At 57.5% G+C, this 23613-nt stretch overlaps 1 protein-coding gene across 3 annotated transcripts; it reads left to right on the forward strand.

Annotated features, from left to right (window-relative positions):
• Positions 1 to 943: 943 nt before the first annotated feature.
• On the forward strand, positions 944 to 14731 carry IKBKE (inhibitor of nuclear factor kappa B kinase subunit epsilon). Of its 3 annotated transcripts, none has more exons than XM_037410719.1 (21): positions 944 to 1247; positions 1400 to 1500; positions 2299 to 2439; positions 2826 to 2955; positions 3435 to 3616; positions 3907 to 4067; positions 4560 to 4670; positions 5052 to 5120; positions 5468 to 5670; positions 6074 to 6138; positions 6215 to 6306; positions 6901 to 7002; positions 8343 to 8418; positions 8506 to 8618; positions 8874 to 8950; positions 9201 to 9240; positions 10107 to 10208; positions 12155 to 12251; positions 12781 to 12884; positions 13161 to 13232; positions 14009 to 14731. In XM_037410719.1, the coding sequence occupies exons 2-21, from the start codon at positions 1414 to 1416 to the stop codon at positions 14040 to 14042; spliced, it is 2058 nt and encodes a 685-aa protein (XP_037266616.1). In that variant the 5' UTR covers positions 944 to 1247; positions 1400 to 1413; the 3' UTR covers positions 14043 to 14731. The 3 variants fall into 3 exon arrangements, with proteins under 3 accessions (XP_037266616.1, XP_037266614.1, XP_037266615.1); XM_037410717.1 differs by having other exon boundaries at positions 945 to 1247; positions 4941 to 5120; XM_037410718.1 differs by lacking the exon at positions 944 to 1247 and having other exon boundaries at positions 1262 to 1500; positions 4941 to 5120.
• The last annotated feature ends 8882 nt before the right edge of the window (positions 14732 to 23613 follow it).

Below are 23613 nucleotides of genomic sequence, written 5' to 3' on the forward strand. Positions count from 1 at the left end.
CCTGCTCTGCCTGCTGCTTCCCACCCTGGCCAAGCCAGGTGCCAAGGGTTTGGTGGTCCTGGTCCCCCTGTGGGGACATCCCATGGAGGTGCTGCTGCAGCTCTGGGTTGGGTCCCCAGTGGGGGCTGTGCCATGGCCCTGCCGTGAGGACCATGGGGTGCTGCCCGCTGATGACGTGGGATGGACAGTGGCCATGTTCAGTGGGGCACAGCGAGCTCAGCCCCAGCACAGCCACCTTCGCCTTTTCTGGCTGAGGTAAGGTCTGGATCTACCGGATCGATGTGAATCGCTGCATGATTCCCAGTGAGAGTGATGCTGGAGGTGCGGCTTGGGAGGAGCCGCTGTCGGAGCCGAGGAATACCCTGAAATCTCCCCTCTGCGCATCTCTGAGACCCTCTGGAAGTGTTTGCCAGAGTTGGGTCCGGCTGCATCAGTTGTTTCGCGTGCGTGGGGGATGGGTTTGCGGCTGGGGGAGGCTCAGGGTTGTTGGCTCTGTTGCACCTGCTTCCTCCCTCCTTGCCTGCACTTTACTATGAGCAGTTTGACCTGCTCACGGGCTGCCCCGGGGATGGGGAGCTGCGCTCCTGCGGGAGCCATCCCTGCAGCTGGAGCGGGAAGCCTCTGCACCGTGCATGGCAGCTGGCACAGCTGGTGAGCACCCGCCTGGAGCAGCCAGCGGCTCTGTAAAGCAGGACGGTGGCAGCAGCTCCTGGCAAACGCATCCCGACGTGCGATGCTGTGTCCTGAGCACCAGCCCTGGGCACCACAGGTGCCCGGCACAGCTAACAAAGGCTGAACGCAGAACCTGCCTGCAGATCCCGATCCGATCCTGCTTCCCATCTCCCTGCCCCAGGCAGGGCTGCGTGGTGGTCAGTGCTCAGCACCAGCTGCTGTTACCAAAGTCCATCCCAGCCCCGGCCACAGAGCCAGCGGAGCCCAGCCTGTCTGGGGATGACTGCAACTGGGAATTTTTTTTCTCGAGCAGGAAGCTGAAGCATTTCCTCCTCCAGCCGCAGCTGATGCTTGCAGAGCGGGTTTTGCAATCCCATAGGTTTCTGTTCTCGGGGCGGGGAGGTGCCTCACACCACCTTGCAGCTCGGCATTTGTTTGCTCGTATTTTTTTGCATCTGTCAGTGTTTTGCTGCCAGCCCCGGCAGGTCCCAGCCACAGGGTGGTTTGTGGCAGCGCCAACAGCTCCAGCCCATGCGCAGCCCTTCGCCTGGTGCTGCCCGCTCGGCGCTGGCGAGGTAGGAGGCTGGCAGCTGCCTGCCAAATTGATCCCCCAGCCGGCTTTTTTGCCTCGACCATTGCCCGGCAAGGACAGACCCACGCTGGGGTCTGGTGTCAGGGCTGGCAGAGGCCAGCGGCCCCCGGGGTGACCCCTGTGCTGCCCCCGCAGCGGTGCTGCTGGAGATGCAGAGCACACCCAACTACCTCTGGAGCACCGAGGACCTCCTGGGCCAGGGAGCCACGGCCTGCGTCTACAAAGCCCGCAACAAGGTGAGCGGGGGCAGCGGGGGGGACAGCCACCCCAACGCCACGGTGTCCCCGTGCCCCCATCCCTCCTGCCCCACGGCGCGGGGACGCCTGCGCTGCCCTCTGCTCACCCTCCCAGCAGCTCCCCGGCCGCTGGCAGCGCTGGGGGCGGCTTTGGGTTTTATTTTCATTTTTTCTTTGGCTCCTTCCCGGCTGCAGGCACCGGCTCAGGTCTGTGGGGCCGGGGCAGCTTTTGGGGTGCTGGCAGCCAGGTCCTGTGCACCAGCTGCATGGCAGGGGGAAGGAGCTGTTTGCAGGGGAATGCCCAGAGGTTTTGAAAACCCCGTCCTCGGTGATTTGCATATTTCATGCAAACACTTGCCAGTGTTGGAATAGAGCCTCTCCGCCTTGCTGGCCTTTGAAGTTCATTGAGCAAGCTGTCTGTGCACGGCGTGGGGCAGGAGGGGCGGCTTCGCAGGGGGGTTGGAAACAGCCCCATCCCCGGGGGAACGGGCAGGGAGCGGGCAGGGAGCAGGCAGGGAGCTGCCGGCTGCAGCTCGAGCCACCAACTTGTTATGAAGCTGAATAAACACACTGACACGCAGCACGTGGGCTTCAGGGGCAGGAAGCAAGGGGAGGTGAGTATCAGCGGTTTGCTTCGGCAGCGGAGGCAGCGAAGGCTGTGGGACGCCTGTTCAGAAAAGACGTTGTAGTGTCAGCGTGGTTTCATCCCGAGCGGGATGTGGGAGCGGTGAGGAGCTGCTTAGGGCATGGATGGTGTCCCCTCCCATTTCCTTTTTCTCTTTTTCCTCTTTTTCCCAGAAATCAGGAGAGCTGGTTGCTGTGAAGGTTTTTAATAATGCCAGCTACCTCCGGCCCCAGGAGGTCCAGATGAGAGAGTTCGAGATGCTGAGGAAGCTGAACCATAAAAACATTGTCAAATTATTTGCCGTGGAGGAGACGGTAAGGGGACCGCAGCTGGGCTGGTGATGTGGAGCTGGTGTGAGGAGCAGCGGTCCCAGGCTGCCTCCTCCTCCCACCTCCCTCTGGCTCCGCACCACCAGCCTTTCAAGCGCTGGGAACACTGGTAGCACTGGGTCCACTGGTAGCACTAGGTCCACTGGTAGCACTGGGTCACTGCTCTGCAGCTCAGATGTGACCGGCTGTTGTCCCCCAGCCAGTCGCGTGGCACAGCGGGGACATTCTCCAACACTTGTTTGTCTGAGCAGGAGAAACCCAGGGACCCGCCAGCTGAGGGAGGGGACCTTGTTCTGCCGGGGGGGGGTGGGGACAGGCCACCAGCTGGGACATAGGGTCGGCCGAGCCCTGACGCCTGCTCCCCGCCGCAGGGCAGCACCAAGCAGAAGGTGCTGGTGATGGAGTACTGCTCGAGCGGCAGCTTGCTGAACGTGCTGGAGGACCCAGCAAATGCCTTCGGCTTGGCTGAGTCTGAGTTCCTCATCGTGCTGCAGTGCGTAGGTGAGTGCGGGGGTCCTTGTGCCCCCAGCCCGTGATGGGGAGCTGCCCCCACCCCCCCCGGTACAGCCCTGGGCAAGGCGCTGCGGGCTGGGGACGTCATGGCGCTGGTGGGACCCTGTGGGCACTGGCCCCGGGCTGTGGACGTGGGGGCTGACGGGCACAGATCGCCCCTCTGAAGGGGGGGGTTGCAAGCTTGGTGTTCGGGGGAAGCCTGAGGGTTTCTCCTGGCAGACCTGCGCCGGGAAGCGGCTGGGGGAACAGGCTGTGCCCCGTGATGGAGGAGCACGAGGGCAGCGCCCAACCCTGTGCTCGTTCACCCTCTCCATCCCCCGGTCATGCTGGTCCCATTTAAGCACAGCCAGCCTCGGGGCTCATCCCCTCTCCGGCCCTTCTTATGTTCCTGCATTTAAGCAAAACCCTCTGGAGGCTTTTGTGCTCCAGCCCCGCGCACGAACACTGCCTTCCCACCTTGCACCCAGTGGCAGGAATGAACCATCTCCGGGAGAACGGCGTGGTGCACAGAGACATCAAACCCGGCAACATCATGCGGCTGATGGGGGAAGATGGGCAGAGCGTCTATAAGCTGACGGATTTTGGGGCTGCCCGAGAGCTGGATGATGATGAAAAGTTTGTGTCTGTCTACGGGACGGAGGAGTATCTCGTGAGTAACAGCGGGTCGCCAGTCTGGTGACCACTGGGAGTCCTGGGCGAAGCTGGTCCCCATCCCTCCATCCAACAGTGGGGCAACCTGTAGGGAGGACTCGGAGAGCCCAGTCTCAAAGGGGCCACGTTTTCCGAAGAGGGAGGGCTCAGCATTTTCGTTGTAGAGTTACCAGTGACGTTTTATTTGGAGGATCCCGCAGTAGAAGAGGCCAAAGCCAGCAGCCAGCGTTCATTCCCAACGCCCAAGGCTTGATGCTGGCTGCAGCGCTCTCTGCTTCATCCCTGCAGCACCCGGACATGTACGAGCGAGCGGTCCTGCGCAAGCCGCAGCAGAAGGCGTACGGTGTCACCGTTGACCTCTGGAGCATTGGCGTCACCTTCTACCACGCTGCCACTGGCAGCCTCCCCTTTGTCCCCTTCGGGGGACCTCGCAGGAACAAGGAGATCATGTAGGTACCGTGTCCGCTGGGGAGGGCTGGTGCTGCTGCGTGGGGAGGTGGGACCGTGGCTGGTGGCCCTGGGGGCTGCAGGAGAACCTGGCTGGGGCTTGGTGCGTGCCAGCAGCCCCGTGACACTGTGCGCTGTAGTTTGCTGCTCGTTTAATCCCGTGTAGCCTGAAAAGCCCCGAAATGCAGCCCGTGGGGAGGGCGCGTGTGCAGTGTGGTAACGGGTCTTTGTCCCATTTACCACATTTGCCCTCAAAATGCATTCTCATGACTTTGTGGCTAAACAGCTGAAAGAGGAGGCAGGGCTACTGTTTGCTGGGAAGTTTTTGACTGTTTCTTGCAGTATTTTTCCTCTGTGTATTTTTTCCCTTTCTGTGAATCGTGCCTTTCCCAGCCCATCCGTGCTCTGCCCTTTCCCTCTTCGCTGAACCCGAGGGACGTAGTGCCCAGGTGTCACTCGCCCCGGTTCAGCTGCAAGCAGCATCCTTTCAACAGGTACAAAATCACCACCGAGAAGCCTCCTGGAGCCATCGCAGGGGTCCAGAGGCAGGAGAACGGGAGCATCGAGTGGAGCTACGAGCTGCCTGTCACCTGCCAGCTCTCCGCGTGAGTGTCCCCTGCCGGGCTGGGCTCTGGCTCTCGTGTCCTGGCACAGTGGCTGGAGAGGGCATCCCGCCTCGGACCAAATGGGAAGGCTTAATGAGGCAGACGAGCTTTCCAGCTGCGGGTGTCACAGTTCCCACACCAGGTCTTTGCTTTACAGCCGGGAAATGGGGGTACCAGAGAGGGCAGCGGCTCCATCGGTGCGGGTGCTCAGCACCCTGAGTTTGTGGCTCAGGGTTATGCCGCCCTGTGCAAACATTTCTGCTGCTGCAGGGGGCTGAAGGACCAGCTGATACCCATTTTGGCCAACATCCTGGAGGCGGATCAGGAGAAATGCTGGGGATTCGACCAGTTTTTTGCAGAAACCAATGACATTTTGCACAGGATCGTGGTTGACGTCTTCTCCCTGCAGCAAGCTTCCTCACATCGCATCTACATCCACTCCTACAACACGTAAGGATGCCGAAGTCACATTAAAAGCAGATTTGAGAATCGAGCTCAGGACCCTCGCCCCCTTGTTTCAGTAGGTGAACGTGGGGGGAGCGCCCGTTCCCTTTGCACCACAGTTAAGCCAGGTTAAAACCAGCCTTTGCCGGGGCGTGTGCTAACAGGGAGCTGTTGGCTCCTGGCACAGCACATGGAGAGCCCCAGGGATGCTGTCTGGGGCTCTGCTGACCCTGTGGGGTGTTTAGCTCTGAGAAGAAGGTGGCAGGCTGTTAAAGTGATGGTACTCTCAGCACTCACCTCATCGCTTATTCCCCGTCCTTTTCTTTTTCATTTCCCCGTTTCTTTTCATTCAGTACTACCAAGTTTTTAGATGCCGTCTTCAAACAAACAAACATAGTCCCTCACCATCAAGAATACTTTTTTGAAGGTCATCTGTACGAGTTAGATCCTAATCTACAAGCTCATAATTTCTGCAAAACCACAGAGTACAACCCTCTGACCTTGCTGAGCACCGCTGAGCAGCCAGAAGACGTCCCAGGAGTCAGATACAGAGACCGTGAGTACTGTTGGCTTGGAGATGCATCACAGCATGCGGTGTAGGTGCCGTAAGAGAGATTTGCTTTAATTATTATCCTAATAGATGCCAGTGCACAGCAGGGGGTGGAAGGTTATGATGCCAGGGTAGGATTTGGAGGTTTCAGGGTCAGTTTTCCTCTGCTGTGTGCAGTTCCTCCATGTCTGCCGGCCACACTGGGTGGTTCGTGCCTTTGTCTGTGTTTCCAAAATATCTTGGAGGGCTGCGCTAAGCCTCCAGCATCGCAGCTGCTCCTGTGCCTGAAGTCCTGAGCAGCTGCAGGGTTTGCTTCGGCGGGTGTGGGATGTCCCTGTGGGGCTGCAGCCACGGCTCGGGGTCTCCCAGCTCACTCCCAAAGCACCCTGACCTCCGTCTGTCTTTCCAGCGGCACTCGAGTTCCCAAAGTTCGCCCCCAAGGTAGACGTGGTGGCCGACTGCGGTGCAGCCAAGGTAGGCGCGGTGTCGGCGGTGCCAGGGCAGCCCCAGCCACGGGGCACAGCCACCAGCAGTGCCCTTTGCTTTGCAGAGCGCGGTGGGTGCCACGCACCAGACGCTGCGCATCGCCCGGGCCCTGCGGCGCTGCCGGGAGCTGCTGGCCAGAGGTCTCCACTGGGTGATGTGAGTGGGGGCGACGCGGGGGGCACCCATCCCTGCCCAGCGCCCAGAGGGTTCTGCTTTAGGAGTTTAAACCGCTCAGGGTTTTCCAGCCTCTTCCAGAGGGTGCAGGACCGCTGGGTCTGGTGGGACGTGGTCATGGGGTACTGGGAGGGAGCCCAGTGGCCAGCGTGTCCCCTGTGCCAGGCTGTGAGGGAGTTGGACCTGTAGGAAGATACCGTTTAGTGCCATGAGGATGCTCCTGTCCCCATTTGTTACTTTTGGGTCACTTTTCCCAGTTTAGGAGATGCTGAGGAAAACAGCGTTATTGTTATTATTACTATTACTATTTTCATTGTGCATTTTCACTGTCCCGCCCATTTCCTTTGGGGCAGGAGCTTTTTGTGCACTGGCAGGATGGTGCTGAGTGGGTGAGAGCCCTCCTGCCTGTGAGCTGCACCCAGTTTTACATGCATCCACCCCCCCCATTTTCTCACAAGCATCCACCCCGAGAGGAGCCACTGGCTCCATCCTAACCCCCTACCACGGCGGCTGGCCCTGGGATGGAGGCCAGGCTGCCGGGGACCACGGCGGATGGACTGTTTTCTTTCTTGGCAGTGGGAACCTGAAAACAGATTGCTCGAGGATTTTGGAGCAGAGGAGAGGGGCTCTCTCTGTGCTCGCCTGCCTGCAGCTGACTGAGGTGAAGATCCATGGGCTGTAAGTGTGGCTTTGGAGCCTTTGGGGTGCAGGCTCTGGGCTGGGGCAGGCAGCAGCGCTGCGCTGAGGCTGCTGCAGATAAGATGTGGGACTCTTAAAGGTGCCTGAAAAATCAGAAATAAGTAAAATTCCAGGAAGGAGCTGGTAGCTGGAAGGTAAGAGGCTTTTTTCACTGTTTGTGGAGGCTGTGGGAAATGAGCCGCTCTGCTGCTTCTCCCTCTGCTTCAGTTTGTAACGATCGGTCCCTGGTTTCACTGCAGCCCAGAATTAAGTCCCTGTTCCCTGGCTCTTGCTCCAGCGTTTTCAGACTGTTACAGCCCATGAGCTGCAAAGTGTGAGGAGACAGGGCTTGCTGCTGCCAGCATGTGGGAAAGGGGGAAAGAGCCACCGCTGCCAGCAGAGTGCAAATAACAGGCAGGGTGGCATCAGCTGCCCAGTCCCCACTGGGCTCTGGCCACCGTCACCGGCCCTGACCCCTGCAAGCAGCCCCGGAGAGCCGAGCGCGGGGAGCATCGGGCAGTGCCGGGAGGGTGGCAGCCCATCGTGCCGCGTTCCCACCGAGCTGGCATCCCGCCTGGCCGCACCGTCCGAGGGGCTGGGTTCCCATTCCAGAGGCTCCACTAACGCAGCGTTCATCAGGGGCTGAATTACAGGGAGACCCCGGGCTCTCCTCCCCATAACCGATGCGCCCACTCCCACCCGCGCTGCCCCAGGGAAAGCTGAACCCATTTTATCTAAAGTAGCTCACAGTTATTTTGCTTTTCTGTTTTGTTGCTATTGTGGTGGAAAATTCTTTCCTGCTGGGTTGCTGTTCTTTTATTCTTTTCAATTTAGCAAGTCTCTTAATTTCCATTTCATCTGAAAAGATAGGGACACATGGTTCCCATTGACTCCAGCCGGATTAGCGCAGGGCTGTAGTGCCAAGAGCACTAATGCTGCAGCTGGATGCTGCTGGCTTATCCATCCCTTCGAACACGGTCCGGATCAGGCGTATTTCTGCTGACTTAGCCAGCGTGCACCACTTGGCGTTACATCCCATGCCAGCTGCAGGGAGGCAGGCAACATCTGATCTGGCGTAAAGCCAGTGGGTACAAAGCTAACAATTTTGGAACAAATTGGACACAACGGGGTGAGGGTTTTTTTCCCCGTGTCAGCACTTTGCATCTGGTGGCTCAGTTCCAGTACCCTGAACGCAGAGTTACTGCCCGAGCAAACGCTGCCCAGCTCCCCCGGGGACCCTGGTGCTGCTTCCACCATGGGATGGATTTTCTTTGCCCAGGTGACGGCTGCCTCCGGCTTATGCTCTGCTTAAGGAATATTCATTTTCGGACTTTTTTCAGGTACGAAGCTGCTCCTGCCGGCAGTGGGGTGCTGGCTCCGAAGGACGTGGCCATGGTGAAGACAAGGCTGCAGCGGGTGAGCCCGGTGGGCGCGGGGCCAGGAGCACCCGCAGGCACAGGCAGCGTTCGGAGCAGCCAGCCCGACCTTCCTCCTCACCCGCAGGTCGCCGAGGAGCTCTCTCAGTGCTCCCACAGCATCTTTGACTTTCAAGGGGTGCTGGATGGCATTTTGTCTGAACTGGTGAAGCACAGGCAGCAAGTGCACGAAGACAAAAGGTTCGTAGCACCGGTTTTACCAAAATCCCTGCCAACGCTCTGCTGTTCTCCGGCCGGATTGAGCAGACGTCGCTGCATGTGCCCAAACAGCCACTCAAACACCTTTCCACAGCCCTGTGCACACACGTGTGGTATTGCGTGGTGCCCCTATGTACAGGCGTGGGTGGCAGCCGTGTCCCCTAGTTACAGCATCGCCCCAAAGTGCTGATTTCACCCCGACCTCATGCCCTTCCTCCTCCCCTGTCCCGAATGCAGCATCCGGCAGATCGAGTGCTGCCTGGAGAAGATGCAGCTGATCTACAAGCAGTTCAAGAAGGCCAGGATGTGTCTGCGTAAGTGACAGGGATGGTGTCCCCCGGGGGCATGGGGCATGGGGCTGCAGCAGGAATCTCCCTGCGCTGGCCTGGTAGAAAAATGGATTATTTCAGTTTGCTGGCTTTAGTGATTATTTCTGTGCCGTGACAGTAGTCCCAGGGGCTGCAGCCCTGAAAAGCCCTTTGAGTGATCTCTGTGTGTTGTGGAATTGCCCGTCTATTCGGTTATGAGGAGGAAAACGTGGTGACCAGCTTCTTTCCTCCCCAGGGCTGGGCTACAACGAGGAACAAATACACAAGCTGGATAAGTAAGTCCCGACCGTCTCCCCTTCCAAGGACTTGCCCCGTGCTGCAGCCAGACAGGTGTTTGGGGTTTGGGGTTGAATCCCAAGGGGATGTCAAATGTTCCTGGGTCACTAACGCTGAGAGGGGGCACCTATAAGCGGCTTCTTGGATGGTTCATCGATGCAGGACCTTTCGCAGCGAAGTTCTCAAGCTACCAGCTATTTCAGATGAAGATGTGGGAAAACCTCTGCAGACTTGGGGACAGGGAGTTGCTGCTGGGCCAGATCCCTGCGTGGGTCTGCAGGGATAAGCACATTTCAGGCTATTGCTCACACAGTGCTCATGCATTTTATGGCCATTTATTTGCTGAGAGGCTGATCTAGAAAGTGTCTATGCCTTCATATCTGCTTAACTTTCAGTGGGAGTAAAGTCTCTGATGGCTTTTGTGCCTCTAAAAATCCTCTTTTGGGGTTCTGCTGAAACCAGGGGGATTTAACACGGGCAAGAAATAAAACGCACACTTCAATGTATGGTATGGACGGTGAAATTTAACAGGCAGCTTCTATATCTTAATCGATCTTCAGTCTAACCTTGGACATTTGCCTTAAACTCCAGGGCAAAGACTTCTCAGAAGTGCCCCAGGGGTGGGGATGACAGCCCAGCTGAGCATCCCTGCCTGCGGCCCCCTGGCCCCCGAAACCTCCCTCTCCTCTTCATCACAATTAGGTTTTGTTTCCTCCGTAACACTGATGGAAAATTCACTGCTGAGCACCCCGTGCCCCCTCCTCCATTCAAGAGCCAGCTTTCGGTCTCCTGCCATGAGAACTGTGATGTCCATTTTCATGCATTTAAGGAAATAATGGTGTTCTCTCTTTTTGTCTCATTTTAGGGTGAATTTAGGGCATCTGGCCAGGAAGGTTCTGTTGATTTTCCAGGACAACTGTGTCCAGCGGTACCAGGAGGCCCTGGCCCTCCATGGCAGCAGGATGAGGTACCAGCCCCTGCCCAGCTCTCGCCTGGGGTCTGGGGGCTCTGGCTTTCAGGGAGGAGGCTTTCCACTAGTCCAGGGCTTCCCAGTGCTCTCAGCTATTGATTGAGTATTGAGACATGGATGGAGATGATGTTATTGTTAACTGCTGCTGAGGGACTCGTAAACAGGTAATAAGACCTTAAAGAAGCAGCTCTGTGAGTGCTAGAAGTCCTGCTGCATACGCTGGTTCTTTCCCCTGCCGTGTATTTCTGCCCTCTTGTTTTAAGTTTGTGGTTGTTTTTTTAAAAAATCCCCCTAAACTTGCAGCTTGAGTTCAGGCAGCTGGTTTCCTCACTCTCTGACTAGGAGAGGTTATTTTATCAGGACAAAATTGCTATTGAGATGAAGAGATCTACTCATTAGGCATGATTTTCTGTTAAATGGTGTTTGGGGAGTAAGGCATAGAGCAGATTACCTTGCCATGATTGAGTGCAAGCCACCGACTATCACAGCAGCAAAGAGCAGGGGTGGGGGTGGGGGGGGGCAGCTGGGGGAGGAGGATGCCGCAGAAATTACTTTTATTGCAAGGTTGCTTTTAGAGAGGAGCATTCATCCCCTGGGCTGCCAGCGTGGGTGGAAGAAGAATGATTTGCTGTGATGCTTTAGAATTAAATCCAGCTTTTGACCTGGCCCCTAGTTCTGGTGCGGAGTAGCCCTGCATAGGATTTACTAGGGGGAGGATTTTTAGGCTAGAAGTTTGTCCCAGGTGCTCTGGAGTGCCCCAGGAGCAGCAGGCAGTGCCCGCCCTCTCCCTGCTTCTCCCCTTTTCCAGCCTCAGCTTGTGCAGCTGGGGGGGGGGGGGGGGGAGGTCCGTGCTGCAGACCCTCACCTGCAGGCAGGTTTTGCTTTGGGGACAGAAGCTGTCACCCATGGCCATGTCCCATCACGGGGCCACAAAATCTCCCCTTGGCTTCAGCGGGAATCTTGTCTCGGGGTGAGATTCCTCCTGCGTATGGAGCCCCACGGGATGCAGCAGCCCAGGAATCTGCACTAAAGCCAGGCTTTTACCTCTGCTCGCAGGGAGGAAAAGCTTCTGTGTGCTTTTCTGGAGTATTTTTGTCACTGGTTTTCTGTCCTTAAGGAGAAGGCATCATGAGTCACAGCTGGATATTTTTAATTCACTGTTACTTCAGTTTTAATTGTCCTGTTCTTCCTGCTAGCAGCCAGGGTTTGTGGTGTGGGGGCTGTTTTTCTGGGGACCGGAGGTGGAGCGGTCACCTTAAATATTCTTTCCTTTTTTTTCTTTTTTCTTTTTTTTTTTTTTTTCCTAAAGCCAAACCAAACCTATCTTTATACAGCTCGCTGGCAGCATGGCACCTCCACCCCAGGGCCCCAACACCCTGGCAGGAGCAGAGCAGTTGCCCCCCCTCGAAAATCCAGAGACTGGGGCAGAGCGGAGGGATCACTGGTCACACCGTCCCCTCCAGCATCAGTGGTGCTGCCTGCACTGAGGCTGGCCCCGGGAACGTGCTCGAGGGGCAAATTTTCTGCCCTCCAATACACTTCAAATGCGAAGGGAGAGCATGCAAAAAGAAATGCAAACCCGAGGACCCTTTCCGAGTACATGCTCAGTCCCCCACGAGACACAGAGGACCGGCCGGTGCAGCACTTAGGGCAGAAGTGATGAGCTTGAGCTGTCTCATATAAGCAACATTTTCTCCAATTAATTTGCTATTAGTGTTATTTGGATAACCTGGCCTACAGTGGCTATTAGCAGAGCTGCAGCCATAACTACAACGCTGTTGTGACTCATTTGCTTTCCTTCAGGATTTTAACTTGGATCCAGAAAGGTTTGCTGAAAGCAGTACAGAATTAAACCACACACAATTAAAAAAAAAAAAAAATACCCACACTGCTGCTGAACATTGACCGGGAATTTTGAATTTTGTTGTCGTTTTTCTTTCTAGGAAGGTTTGTGAGATAAAGAAGCATCTGAAGAGGCTCAGCAACCGCATCAGCACCTGCAGTGTGGAGACGATGGAGTGCCAGGACTGCCTGCAGAGCGTAGGTGCCCGCGCGGGGTCCTGCCGGGATGCTGCTGCCCACCCTCTCCCTGCTTCCCCCTAACGCTGCTGCTCCCCTTCCCAGCGCCCACCCTGTGCGTCTGGAGCAGGGAAACACCAGAGGATCTGTGAACAGCTTGCTGCAGCTCTCTGTGGGTGATCCACACTGGAGAGCTTGCTTCCCCCCACTACGTGGGCAAGGAATGGATAAAGCCCCAGCAGTGACATCCCTGGTCTGGGGTGGGGGCCCCGGGGGGATCGGTACCCAGTAAACAGGAACAGCAGCAGTAGAAAAATGATGCTTCACCTCCAGCTCTCAGGATGGGTTACCTGACAAGCCACCTGGTAGATGCTCTGGTCCTCTGGTTATTTTATTTCATTTGTCCCGAAGTGGATGTGCTGGCCGTGGCTATGTAGGCATCGTTTCCCCAAGTTTTGTCCTGGGGGGGGCAGGCGCTGCAGCACCGGCGGGCACAGCACCGCAGACAGCCCGCTGCCTGCCAGGGGCTGCCACGTCTCTCCCTCTGCAGGCTCTGGACAGGTTTCTCCAGACAGAGAAACGGAGCTTGGCCCCGGTTCCTCCTGCACCTTTGCCCGTCCGTCTGAGCCAGGCACGCCAGGAGATGGCCTTTCGGTGGGTCCTTTGGAAGAGGCTTTTGCCGACAGCTCAGTTCCCCAGGGAGAAGCGGGATCTGCTACTGCTCATCCTGGGCACGAGCAACAGGGCGAGCGTTGGGCGAGGGCTCTGTGGCTGTGGGGACACTCTGCATTCAGCCCATCACCGTGGCCCTGCCGAGTGTGATGCTGGCTCAGTGACCCAGGGTGGGGGGGGGTCCCTGCCAGAGGGGGTCCTGCGGGGGGTGGGGTGCTGAGCAGCACGGGGGTAAGGGGCTGCTTGTGTCCCCGGCAGGATGCAGGAGCTCCTGGAGCAGATGAGGTCAGTAACTTGTGATCTCCAGTTCAACAACAGCATCATCGAGAGGTGAGTGAAGGCACCCAGAGACGCTGCTCCGAGCGGCAATTCCTGGCCCTAACACCAGACGTGGCCGTGCAGACCTGGGAAGCGGTGGTGGGTCTGGGTGGGCTCCATGGGAGCCCATGGATGAGCTTCAGCATGGGCAGCCATGCCTGGTGCCGAGCACAACCGCAGCTACTCCTGGGGCTGGTTCACATGGGGGTTTTAATGGCACTGAGTTTACATCATGATCTGGCAGCAAAGAGAATTTATTTATCTTGGAAGCTTAAACATGAACTTCTGCAAATGTTATGTCATTTCTACACCATCTTTCCAGCCTTCTTCCTGTGCTGCTCAGCACTGGCAGCTGCTGACTGCCACGGAGAAGTAGAAACTTTCTGGATGAAACTCAGTGCAAAACCCAGCAACCTACTGCTGACAAACCCCTCTGCGTTTCTTCCTATGCAGCCTTTTTTGGTTTTTTTGGGGGGGATCTTGATGCAAATCAACAACGTGAATACGCGTATCAAAATGTCAGAGAGTTTCAGATCAGATTTTGAAAGAAAAAAAGAAATGGGTGACTCAGCCCAGCCCTGTTTTTGTAGGACCACCTGTGTTGTTGCAGCACGTCCACTGTGAATAAGGGGATCAGAAAGGTCTGGTGTGCTCTCGGTATGAAGAGCTTAGCCCAAGAGGCACAGGAGCCAGCCCAACGATTAGTGTCCAGCCCAAACTGTAGTTTGGGACTGCATGAGCCCAGGCGAGCCCTCCCTAACCTAAAGCCTCTGGTTTTGTGTCTGCAGGTTGAGTGGGGCTGCCCCCACTCCCGGCATTTGAGAGATGGTGAATTTGCAGCTGCTGAAGCAAACCACTTCCCCCAGCAGGGAACACGTACGGCACTTCGGGGCCAGAGCGACGGAGGCGTTTGACATTCGTGCTGGAGGAGCTCTCTGTGTCCTACCTCTCGCTCCAGCACTTTTGCACAGTTCACCAGCATTACACCAGCATTAGCTTTGAGTGGCTTGCAAGCCTTGAGCCTTCAAAAGTGTGACCAGAAAATTGGGTGGGTTTTGGTTTGGTTTTTTTTTTTTGTTCTTTTAAAATGTACTTGAAGGACTTGTTTTTCTAGCTTCTCTGTATCACCACATTGGATGATGAAGAGGCTAGACCGATAAATTAGGCCCTCTTACTCCTTTAGGGATTACTCCCATTTTTAACGTACGCCTGCTCCCTGAGGCTTTGTGGAGCGGGGCAGGGGTCCAGGGCAGGAGGGATGCTGTGCCCGATGGATGAGAGACCGGACCCAGCACAGAATGGCTCCAGTGCTCTGCCCAGAGGTGAGAGCCCAGGGAAGACAAAAGCCACAGACCTCTGCCCACGGGCACTGCAGCCTCCCCTCCTGCTTCAGGGCTTCACCTCCAGCCCAGCACCGTGCCTGGGCTGCTCAGGGGTATCGGAATGGGAAGCCAAGGGAGGCCTCTCTTTTTTTGGTATGTTTCTATAAATGCAACTGAGTTCTGTGTTTATGCACGTGGGGGTGTGTGCCTTCTCCAAACAAGCCTGAACTGAAACTGTGGCTCCAGCCACCGAACCCGGGGATGCTGCTGAATGCCAAGGCAAAATTGCAGATGAAAGGGCACCCATGAACGTTCTCCAGACACATCTCTGCAAGAGAAGGCAGGGATATTCCTTTTTCTTTTAAGTGAAAGAGGAAAAGAAATCCTAAGCATCCACCTCTCTGCAGGGTGAAAGGATGCATTCATCTGTGGAGGTGACGGCAGCTGGGGTGGCAAAGCTGGGACAGGGACAGGAGGGACCCAAGCGGGTGCTCTGTGGGGCTGGCTGTGAGCGTGTGGAGCTGCCCTGGGAAGACCGTGCCCAACACGTCACTCCTGTTACGCTCCAGAGAAATGGGATTGGCGGGAAAACACGTTACCTCCACCTCATTGCCCCCCCGGGAAGTGCACAGAGAGCTGCAGAAGGACCCCCATGCTCCACATCGGGGCTGCACCAGCCCTTTTGTTAGGTGTAGTTATTATGCTCTGATTTTCCTACTGGTTTTTGACCTTGGGTTTTATGAGGAGCCGTAATCCTCCGGTTATCGGCTGAGTCAGCTGCTTGCCAGCAGCAGCGTGTGGAGCAGCGATATGGGGAGCCGGGGGTCTTGGGATCCGTGAGCATTAGATAGTTATCATGGAGCTCTTTGTGGGAAGAGTCAGGCATGCTGCTCCTCTGTCCACCTTTTCCTGCCTGTCCCCAGCGTGATTTATGGGTTGTCATCCCAACGCTGACCCCACATCCCAGGCTGCAGCCGAAGCCAGGCAGGGCGATAACTCCCAGCCAGCCAGGCTCAGACACGGTTAGTTACACCTGGGAGGCTCCTGGCAGACCGATGGGCAGAATTGCCTTGGCTCTTCCCACCCCTACCAGTGCAAAGACACATAAATCCCTGCCCTGGGCTCCCTGGTGAGCCCCTGCCCCCCAAACACTCCCCTAGGGAAGGGGACTGTGCTACTGACACTCACAGGGGACGCGCAGGTCCCTCCCGGCCCCGTGGTCTGTGGCGTGGGAGGCATGGGCAGTTGGGTTGGGAAATGTTTGGATTCATTCTTGTCCCTTGCATACGGCCCTTCCCTCTGTGCTTGCCTGGTTACTGCCAGTGTGCAAACGGGCTGCTGGGATTAAAGGAGGTTGGAGCAGGGACTGGGAGCCAGGGCTTCGGGAACACCGGCACCAGCAAAGTCCAAGGGTGAGAGACTTGCTGCACCTCCCAGGGACTGACGCTGCATCTGGAAGGAGATGCTGAGCCATCCCTGGGCAAGCGAACGTGTCTGACTCAACGGCAGTAGGGATGCTCAGAGTGCCTGCCTGGACCTGTCCCTCTGCAGAAAATGAATCACCCAGCTCTGCCCTTCACCTTTCCTCCAGTTCCTTCTCCAGCCTCTTTTCTGGAGGTGACACATGTTATTAGCTGCACTAAAAGCCTCCTGCCACGGCTATTCTGGTTGCCCGCAGCCCCTAGGTGCTGGGACTCCCAGTCTGATGGCACCCAGAGGCAGAGCTGCAGCAAGGGCTGGGCAAGGGGCTGCCTGCCGTGGATGCTCCTGGGATCGACGTGGCAGCAAAGATCTCTAATCTCTGCTGGGGGACACAGGGGGACATAAGGCAAAATGGTGCATTCCTGGGAAATGGTGCATTCCTGGAGCTGAACATCGTGCTGCAGCACTGCCTCGAGTCTCAGCGAGGGAGCAAAACGAGCAAGGAGCGGCAGCTCCAGGGCTGTGCCAAGCTTCGCTTTCTTGTAAGAACAGGCCAAGCACACCCAGGAGCTCCCCTCGCCCAGGAAACCTTCCCGAGTGGAATCTGGCACCAGATGTTCCCATTCATGTTAATTGTAAAAACCAAAAACCAACATCCTGACTGTCAGACCCAACTACTTACTGTAGAAGAGGTGGAACTAAGCCATCACTTAAAAGCTTTTCTCCCACAAATTATTTTCTAGGATTCTCTTAGTTTTATAATGAACATTATTTTTAATCCAGTTCAAATTCACTGACATCCCCTGTAGGGACAGGGCAGGGAGCCCAGGCAGGGTGTCCTGCCGCACTTCCTCGGGTTCAGTGGAGCTGCGCTGATTCGTACCGGCTGAGCGTTTGACCTGGAACATGTTTGGCTTCAACAAAAAAGGATTTATTTCTTGGCAAAAAGAAAAAAGAGGTTTTGCTAATAGCCCTTGTCATGCTTAAACTGCCATAACACAGCAGCTGCAAAGGGGACTCCCGGAATCCAAATGAAACGGGAATTTTCCTGCCAATGTTAATTAGGTTTTTCTCCTCAAATATTTTAACCCTTGGACTAAAAGATCGTCCTGTGCTGTCAGAGCTGATTGCCTGCAGAGACAGCTGAGGAGGATAATGACTCTGCCCATCTCTTGTGCAGGTAGAAGCCGAAGCTTCCTGTGCTGACAGAAAATACTACATTTATTTGCACCAGGAGCTGAGCTCTGCAGCTTCCCCGGCCGGCTCTGGCACCGCTGCCAGCAGGAAGGGGCCAAGGCGTGTGACCCGTGGGCAGAGGGTCCTCCGGCACTGGGGAGGGCTTTCTCTGGGGATGCCGGCCTCTGCTGGAGCATCTCCCGGGAAGATGCCTGCAACCTGCAGTCAGGCTGTGCGTGTCCCTCGCTGCGGCCGCCTGGCTCCCAGGTGCCGGGGACTTCCTCGGGGGCGAGAGGAACCGAAGGCCCCTGCAAGCGGCAGGGGATTCCCTCCTGCCTCCCTCCTGGGTCTGAAACCGTGCCCTGGGACGGCACTGGAAAAACAAATGTCCAGAATGGTTTGAGCAGGTCCTCAGCCAGGTGCCAGGTAGGTTTTTGCCTTCAGAAATAGCATTTGCTTTCTTGCAGGTGATTCCTTACACAATTAAGAATCTGGGGAGATCACAGACTAAAATACTGAGGTTTGGGGAAACAATTTACCCAGGAATAAATCTGCTGCTGTTCTCAGGCAGAAGCAGAGGACGCATGAAAGTGAATCAGGATTCTGAATAGGGAAGAAAAAGACCTTCCAAAAATTAATCTTGCTACTTAGTGCAGTACAAAACTAGAATTTTCCAAGCTGCATTATTCTTCCTTTGGTTTGAAGCTCTTGTTAGTGACTGCTTATGGCACTAGTCTTTTGTAACTCAGAGCCAGTGTTTTTAATCCATCCTTCAAATTAGAATCCTTGAAAAGGATTTAGGTATCCTTGGCTTATCCTGTCCTCAGGAATTCATGAGAGACATCAAATTCAGATTCCTGTGAGCCCAGAAACCAGGATTCACACAGCCCAGCACTGCCCCCACCGCAGCCGCCTCTTTGCCCAGTTGCTGTCAGGCAAACCGAGGAAATCCAGGGGCAATTCCCGTCTGAGTTACGTATTTCAAACCGGCACAACCGAGCCCAGCAGGGAAGGGATGCTCTGGGTCAGATGGCTAACCCACGAGGCCAGTCACGCTCTGCACAACTCGGGGTGACCGTGTCATCCTCTCTGTGTGCTGGGCTCCATCGGCACCAGGGGGAAAGGGGCAGCAGCTCCAGCCTCTTCCAGCCGCGGGGGAAGGTGTTAGGGTGGCAGGGGACCTTCGCATCCCTCGTGTTCAGAGGACGAGGGGGCCGCTTAGCAGTCACGCTGGCAGAGCAGCAGTGACCACCACACCACACCCGGGCCAGCCACCCCTGTTCGTGCCCCCCCAAAGCCCCCTTCGCCCAGGGGAGAGGTTTGCAAGTGAGCTAGCCAGGCACGGCTGTCCTTGGAGCTGCAGCGCTGGAGCCGCTTCAGAATTTGGCTGTAATATTTTCCTTTTCGCATTTCCCACAACCACAGGAGCCTCCTTTGGGAGAGGTAATGGCTTCAGCTCCCGGCCCGGAGCGTGGCTCCCGAGCCCTGCTGTCACCGCAGTGGGGAAAGGCCATTCCTTCCAGGCTGGCAGCCTGGGCCACGCACACGCCTTGTGCCAGGAGAGGGTCTGCACCAGCCGTGTGTAATCTAGTGCCCCACGCGTGACCTGCCCGCTCCCGTGGGGACAAAGCCCGGGCTGGGATGTGGCTCCTGCAGCAGATGTGGAGAAAGCCCCTGAACATCCCACCGCGGGGGATGTACGCGCTCCCCCGGACACCCCCGGCGGGGGGGGGAGGGTGTTTCGGGGGGTGGGGTGGGGGGATTCCCACGGGGGAGGGTGCTGCGGGGGGGCGGGGAATCCCGCGGGGAGAGGAGTTTCCACGAGGAAGAACCGCACCGTGTGTGTGTGTGCGCTAGGGGCAATGGGTCCCGCGGGGAGTGGGCCCGAGGGTCCGTCCTCTGGTGGGGGGGGGCAGTCTCCACAGACGGTGCACGGCAGGTCCCGGTGTCCCCCCCCCCGCCGTGTCTCCTCCCCCCAGGCCGGTGCAAGGCGCCTGCGCTGCCCCATCCCGCCCGGCGCTCCCAGCCCATGGCGTGGCCGCCCGTGGGGCCGTGCCCCCGCCCGCCGCCCGCCGCCGCCGAGCCGATGGCCCCCGGGAGCCCCGGCGGGGCGCGGGCTGCGCGGCGGCGCCTGCGGAGGCGGGGGGGGGCCCCGCGGCTGCTGCCCGACGTGCGGAGCATCTTCGCGGCGCCGCGGGAGCCGGCGGGGCGCGGGCACCGCTTCGCCCTGCGCCCCCCGCGCCGCGGCTGGTGCGACCTGTGCGGGGAGGCGGTGCGGGAGCGAGCCCTGCGCTGCGACCGTGAGTGCTGCCTGCGCCCTGCCTGCGCCCTGCCTGCGCCCCGCACCCCTGACCTCATCTCTGCCCGGGCGCTTCATCCCACGCTGCAGCCCTGCCCGGCGCTGCCCGCACCCCGCTCTGCCCGCACCCCGCTCTGGCCGCAGCGGCACCCCCGCTGTCCCCGCACCCCGCTGTCCCCGCACCCCGCTCTGCCCGCAGCCCCGCTCTCTCCGCACCCCGCTCTCTCCGCACCCCTGCTCCCGCAGCGACACCCTCTCCCCCCCCCTTCTCCCCCGCTGCGGCTGCGGGGGGCTCCGCACCGGGCTGCGGATCGCTGCCCCCCCCCCGCGCTACCGCGCTCTACAGGGGCTGGGCGGGCGAGGGGACCTGGCCGGGGTCTCCCCGCAAAGGGGCCGTGGGCACGGGGTAGGGCGGGGGGCAGGGCGCGGGGGGCTGCCCGGTGGGGTTGGGAAGTGAGGCTTTTCCGGGAAAGCGGAGGTTATCGGCGGGTGCGCAGGGTTGGGAAAGGGCTGGCATCAGCGCTCGGCAGCAGGTCCCGGTGAGCTGGGTTTGTGTCTCTAAAGCTTTACGGTGAGGTGTAAATTCCTCTAGAAAGAGTAAACTGATCGCACGCCTTGCTGGGCTTGGTTTGCCTTGCTTACTCCCTGGGTAAGAGCACTCACACCAGCGCGATTCCCCAGGACGCATATCCCCCAAGTCAGACATGCTGCGTTCATCCCTTCGTTCTGCGGGAGAGATTAATTAATTAATGTTCCTATCGCGTGGGAGGGGACCCGGGGGGGCAAACGAGGTGACGGTGCCACGGCCGTGCAGCAGCACACGCTCCCTGTCCCATAGCCCTGGGCGCTGTGCTCGGGCCACCAGGCGTTTGCGTGGGCCTTGGGAAGACATGACATGACCCCCGTCAGTGGGGGTCAGTGACACCCGTGGTGGTGCGGGGGGGGGGGCGGGGAGGTCTGAGCAAACGTGTGTCATGGGTAGCGCGGTGGCGTGTGCTGTGCTGGCTGCTGGCAGTGGAACTGCGCCTTCCCAGCTCGGCCTCGGCACGTCCCGCTGCGGGCTGGGTGGGAGCTGCCGTTTGGGATGCAGCTGCAGCGCTGGGGCTTGGGCAGCTCCAAGATTTGCTGGCTGGGGTCAGCTGAGCCTCCTGATTTTCGGCAGAAGCTGCTAAAGCCAACGCCGTTTAGCTCAGGCTTAAAAGATCACCCGTAGCCAGCTGAGGGTGCCCTTGGTGTCAGTGTGGAGGGCAGGTAGCTGGTACTGGTGGTTACTGGGGCAAGGGAAGGAGCTGCATCCCGCCCCAGGTGCTGGGCTGGGTGCCCAGCTGGTGGCTCAGGAGGAGGCTTCGTTGCTCATTTGCTGGTTTGTTTGTTTGGGGGGGTGTGTGTGTGTGTGTCATGTCAGGCACATGCTATAACACCAGCCTCACCAGGGCAATTAGTCCCTCACTCAGCCTGTTGTGCTTCTTACGCTTGGCTTTCCTTAGATTATGAATCAATTAAATGTTTCTAGCCGCGATTTGCATGGCGCGGCATGAGCAGGGCGCTTACACGTGCCTGCCGGTGCCGTTTGGAAATGAAGGGCGATTGGGAGAGACAGTCGTGCCATATGGCCCTGCTGCGTCGCATTAAGGTTTTAGCACTGACTGCTGTTAATTAAACGTAACCCAGCCGTCAGCACGCGGCCGGCACAACGTGACACAGGAATATGCCGGTGAACTCGCTGTCTGGAGCGCTGTTTGAAGGAGGGTGATGGAAAGACGTTTGGCTGGTGTGTACCTTTGCTTTCTGCCTGCCACCCCCGATTAACTCCCTGGAAGCCCGGTAAGGGCCAGTGTTTTCCCTGGGGCTGGCAGTGGTGCTGTGCCTGGCACGCTGGAGCAAATGCGGGATGGAACGGGGTTAAAAAAATAGCGTGGGTTTATTTGAAGCAAACCAGATTTTGTTGGGGCTCTTGTCTGTCACCAGCCATCCTGCAAAGCTGTCACAGGGCTCATGTGCGAGGTGAGGTACTGGGCTGCGGCTTTCAAAATCCTGATCTAAAGTAATAAGTGACGGAATCTTGTGGTGTTGCAAATAACTATAAATAGTTGTTTTGGGGGACTTTTCCTCTGGCAGGATTTTTTTTCGATAGTTATATTGAAACAAATCTCAAAGAACACTATTTCCCTTTTCATTTCAGAGGAGAATTATTCAGACTGTGGGAGTAGTTCTGCCTCTAAAATTCCCCAAACAGCCAGGCTGGGAGGGGAGGGAAACTTCAGTGGAGACGCTTATAACATCATCTGCATTCCCTGTCATCCCGATAGCGTATCCTTTCAAAAATGCCCAAGAGCTGCAGACGGGGCGTGCTATCCTCCCGTGGTGAATATTTCTTTTTCTTCTGATGCAGAATTGCTGCTTGTTTGCTTTTGACTTGCAGCCTGAGGATACTCAGGTTTTTGTTTGTACAGCTCTAGTCTATTTTTATTTACATCAGACCTGACCGTCTGTAGTAACATGTGAAGGTGGCATTTATTCCTCCTCCCTCCCCAAACGGTCCGTGTCCTTCCTGTCCATGCCGCGGGCACAGCATCCCACGTGTGACGGTGTCTGGCCCCGGTGAGGGGGGACACGCTGTCTGCAGCAGGCTTGGAGGGCTGGGAAGGGGCAGTGGGAGCTGGCCCCGCTGCGGAGCTGGGGCGAGGTGGGTTGGCCACGTCTTTTTTTGTGCCAACCAGAGACGCGCTGAAATCCCCTGGGCTCCATTTCCCCTTTCTCGAGCGGCGCGGAGCTGGCTTTCCAAGGCTAACGTGGGATGTGTGTGCTGCGGTTCCTCTTCCAGTCGGGGGCCTGGATGGGAGGGGTGGGGGCCGAGACCTGGCAAGTCCCAGAATCTGGAAAAGGATCCCCTTGGGTGGCTTCCCTTGGGCAGCTGATGGGTTTCGGCTGTCCTGGATCAGTCCCGTGGCTCTGGAGGTGGCGGACAGGCTCTTACCGAGGTTTTAGCTCCAGTGCCACCTGTGGGTGCTGCATCTGGGGCTGACGAAGATGATGTCTGAGACATTGGGAGCCTTTTCAGTGCCTTGATCCGGAGCGTCTGGGTCTGGCCTGTGCGTGACAGACACCAGGCATGCTGCTTCCATGGGCATCAGCGCAAAGGGATGGGGAAGTGGGAGCCCAGGAGCGACGGACCCCAGGCTGTCCTGCTGGCGTTCGATAAAAAAATACTTGATTTCAGTCCCAGAGCGAATGCAATTGCTCATGAGGAGTGGCTGTGCCATTATATGCTGTATCTTGAATATCTTCTAGCTAATGTATGTGGCTTGGTGCTGCTGGCACCTTTCAAAGCCTGAGTGAATATATAAAAAAATAAATAAATAAACCACTGTAGGAGCGTAACTGTGCCCTGCTGCCGGCAGCTTTTCCTGCTATGAGAGGGGAGAAGGGAGCTGGATGGGCAGGTTGCAGAGGTGCATCTTTGCTGTGGGTTCTTTTGGTGTTTGTTCTGGTAGGGCAGATGGTGACTAATGCAGCTTCAAAGCCCTCTGCGTGCTTTATTTCGTTTTGGAGCTGGGGCAGAGGAGAAACCAGGCTGAGCTCTGTGCTGGGGGCAGCTTCCCGGTGAGAAGGGTTTGGGTGGGTAGCGGTGGGAGCAGCACCAGACAGGGCAGCGGTGGGTCGGGCTTTGGCTGATGGCTCGATTGCTTCCCTGGCTCTCAGTATCTCCGCTGGCGCAGTCTCAGGGTTGCAGTTGCATTTATTTTTTTTCCTGGCAGCATCACGCCGGTGACTCAGGGTCCCTCTGTGCTGCCTGGGGTGGGCTGGTCACTGATGACCGGGGATCTTATGGCTTGAGGCAGAAGAATTACGTAGGAGCCTAACCTGGGTGTGGATCAGCTGCTTTGCTCCCTTTCCGTGCCAGCTCACCCTGAGATGGGCCAGTTCTTCCTGGGGGACTTTCTTATCCTTGCTGTGCCCGTGATGCAGGTGCTGATAAGAAATTCCTGTTTCTGGCACCACAGCCATTAGTGAAACCCGCAGTAAGACCCGTCCCAGCGATGGCTCAGCAGCGTGCCCGCTCCTTCAGCTCGCTCCATCCTCTGGTGAGGTTGGGGTGCTCACCCCGGGGGTGCGCTGGCCCCGTGCCTGTGCTGGTGGGGCTCCCCCATGGCCTCTCTCTACCTGGCAGCTG

Source organism: Falco rusticolus, chromosome 17 (genome assembly GCF_015220075.1).
Source record: "Falco rusticolus isolate bFalRus1 chromosome 17, bFalRus1.pri, whole genome shotgun sequence".
NCBI classification, from domain to species: domain Eukaryota; kingdom Metazoa; phylum Chordata; class Aves; order Falconiformes; family Falconidae; genus Falco; species Falco rusticolus.

Coding starts and splice junctions, on each gene's coding strand:
- IKBKE (XM_037410717.1), top strand. CDS start 1,414: ATGCAGAGCACACCCAACTACCTCTGGAGCACCGAGGACCTCCTGGGC. Junction 2,956..3,434: donor CATCGTGCTGCAGTGCGTAG/GTGAGTGCGGGG, acceptor CCTTGCACCCAG/TGGCAGGAATGAACCATCTC. Junction 8,419..8,505: donor TGAAGACAAGGCTGCAGCGG/GTGAGCCCGGTG, acceptor CCTCACCCGCAG/GTCGCCGAGGAGCTCTCTCA.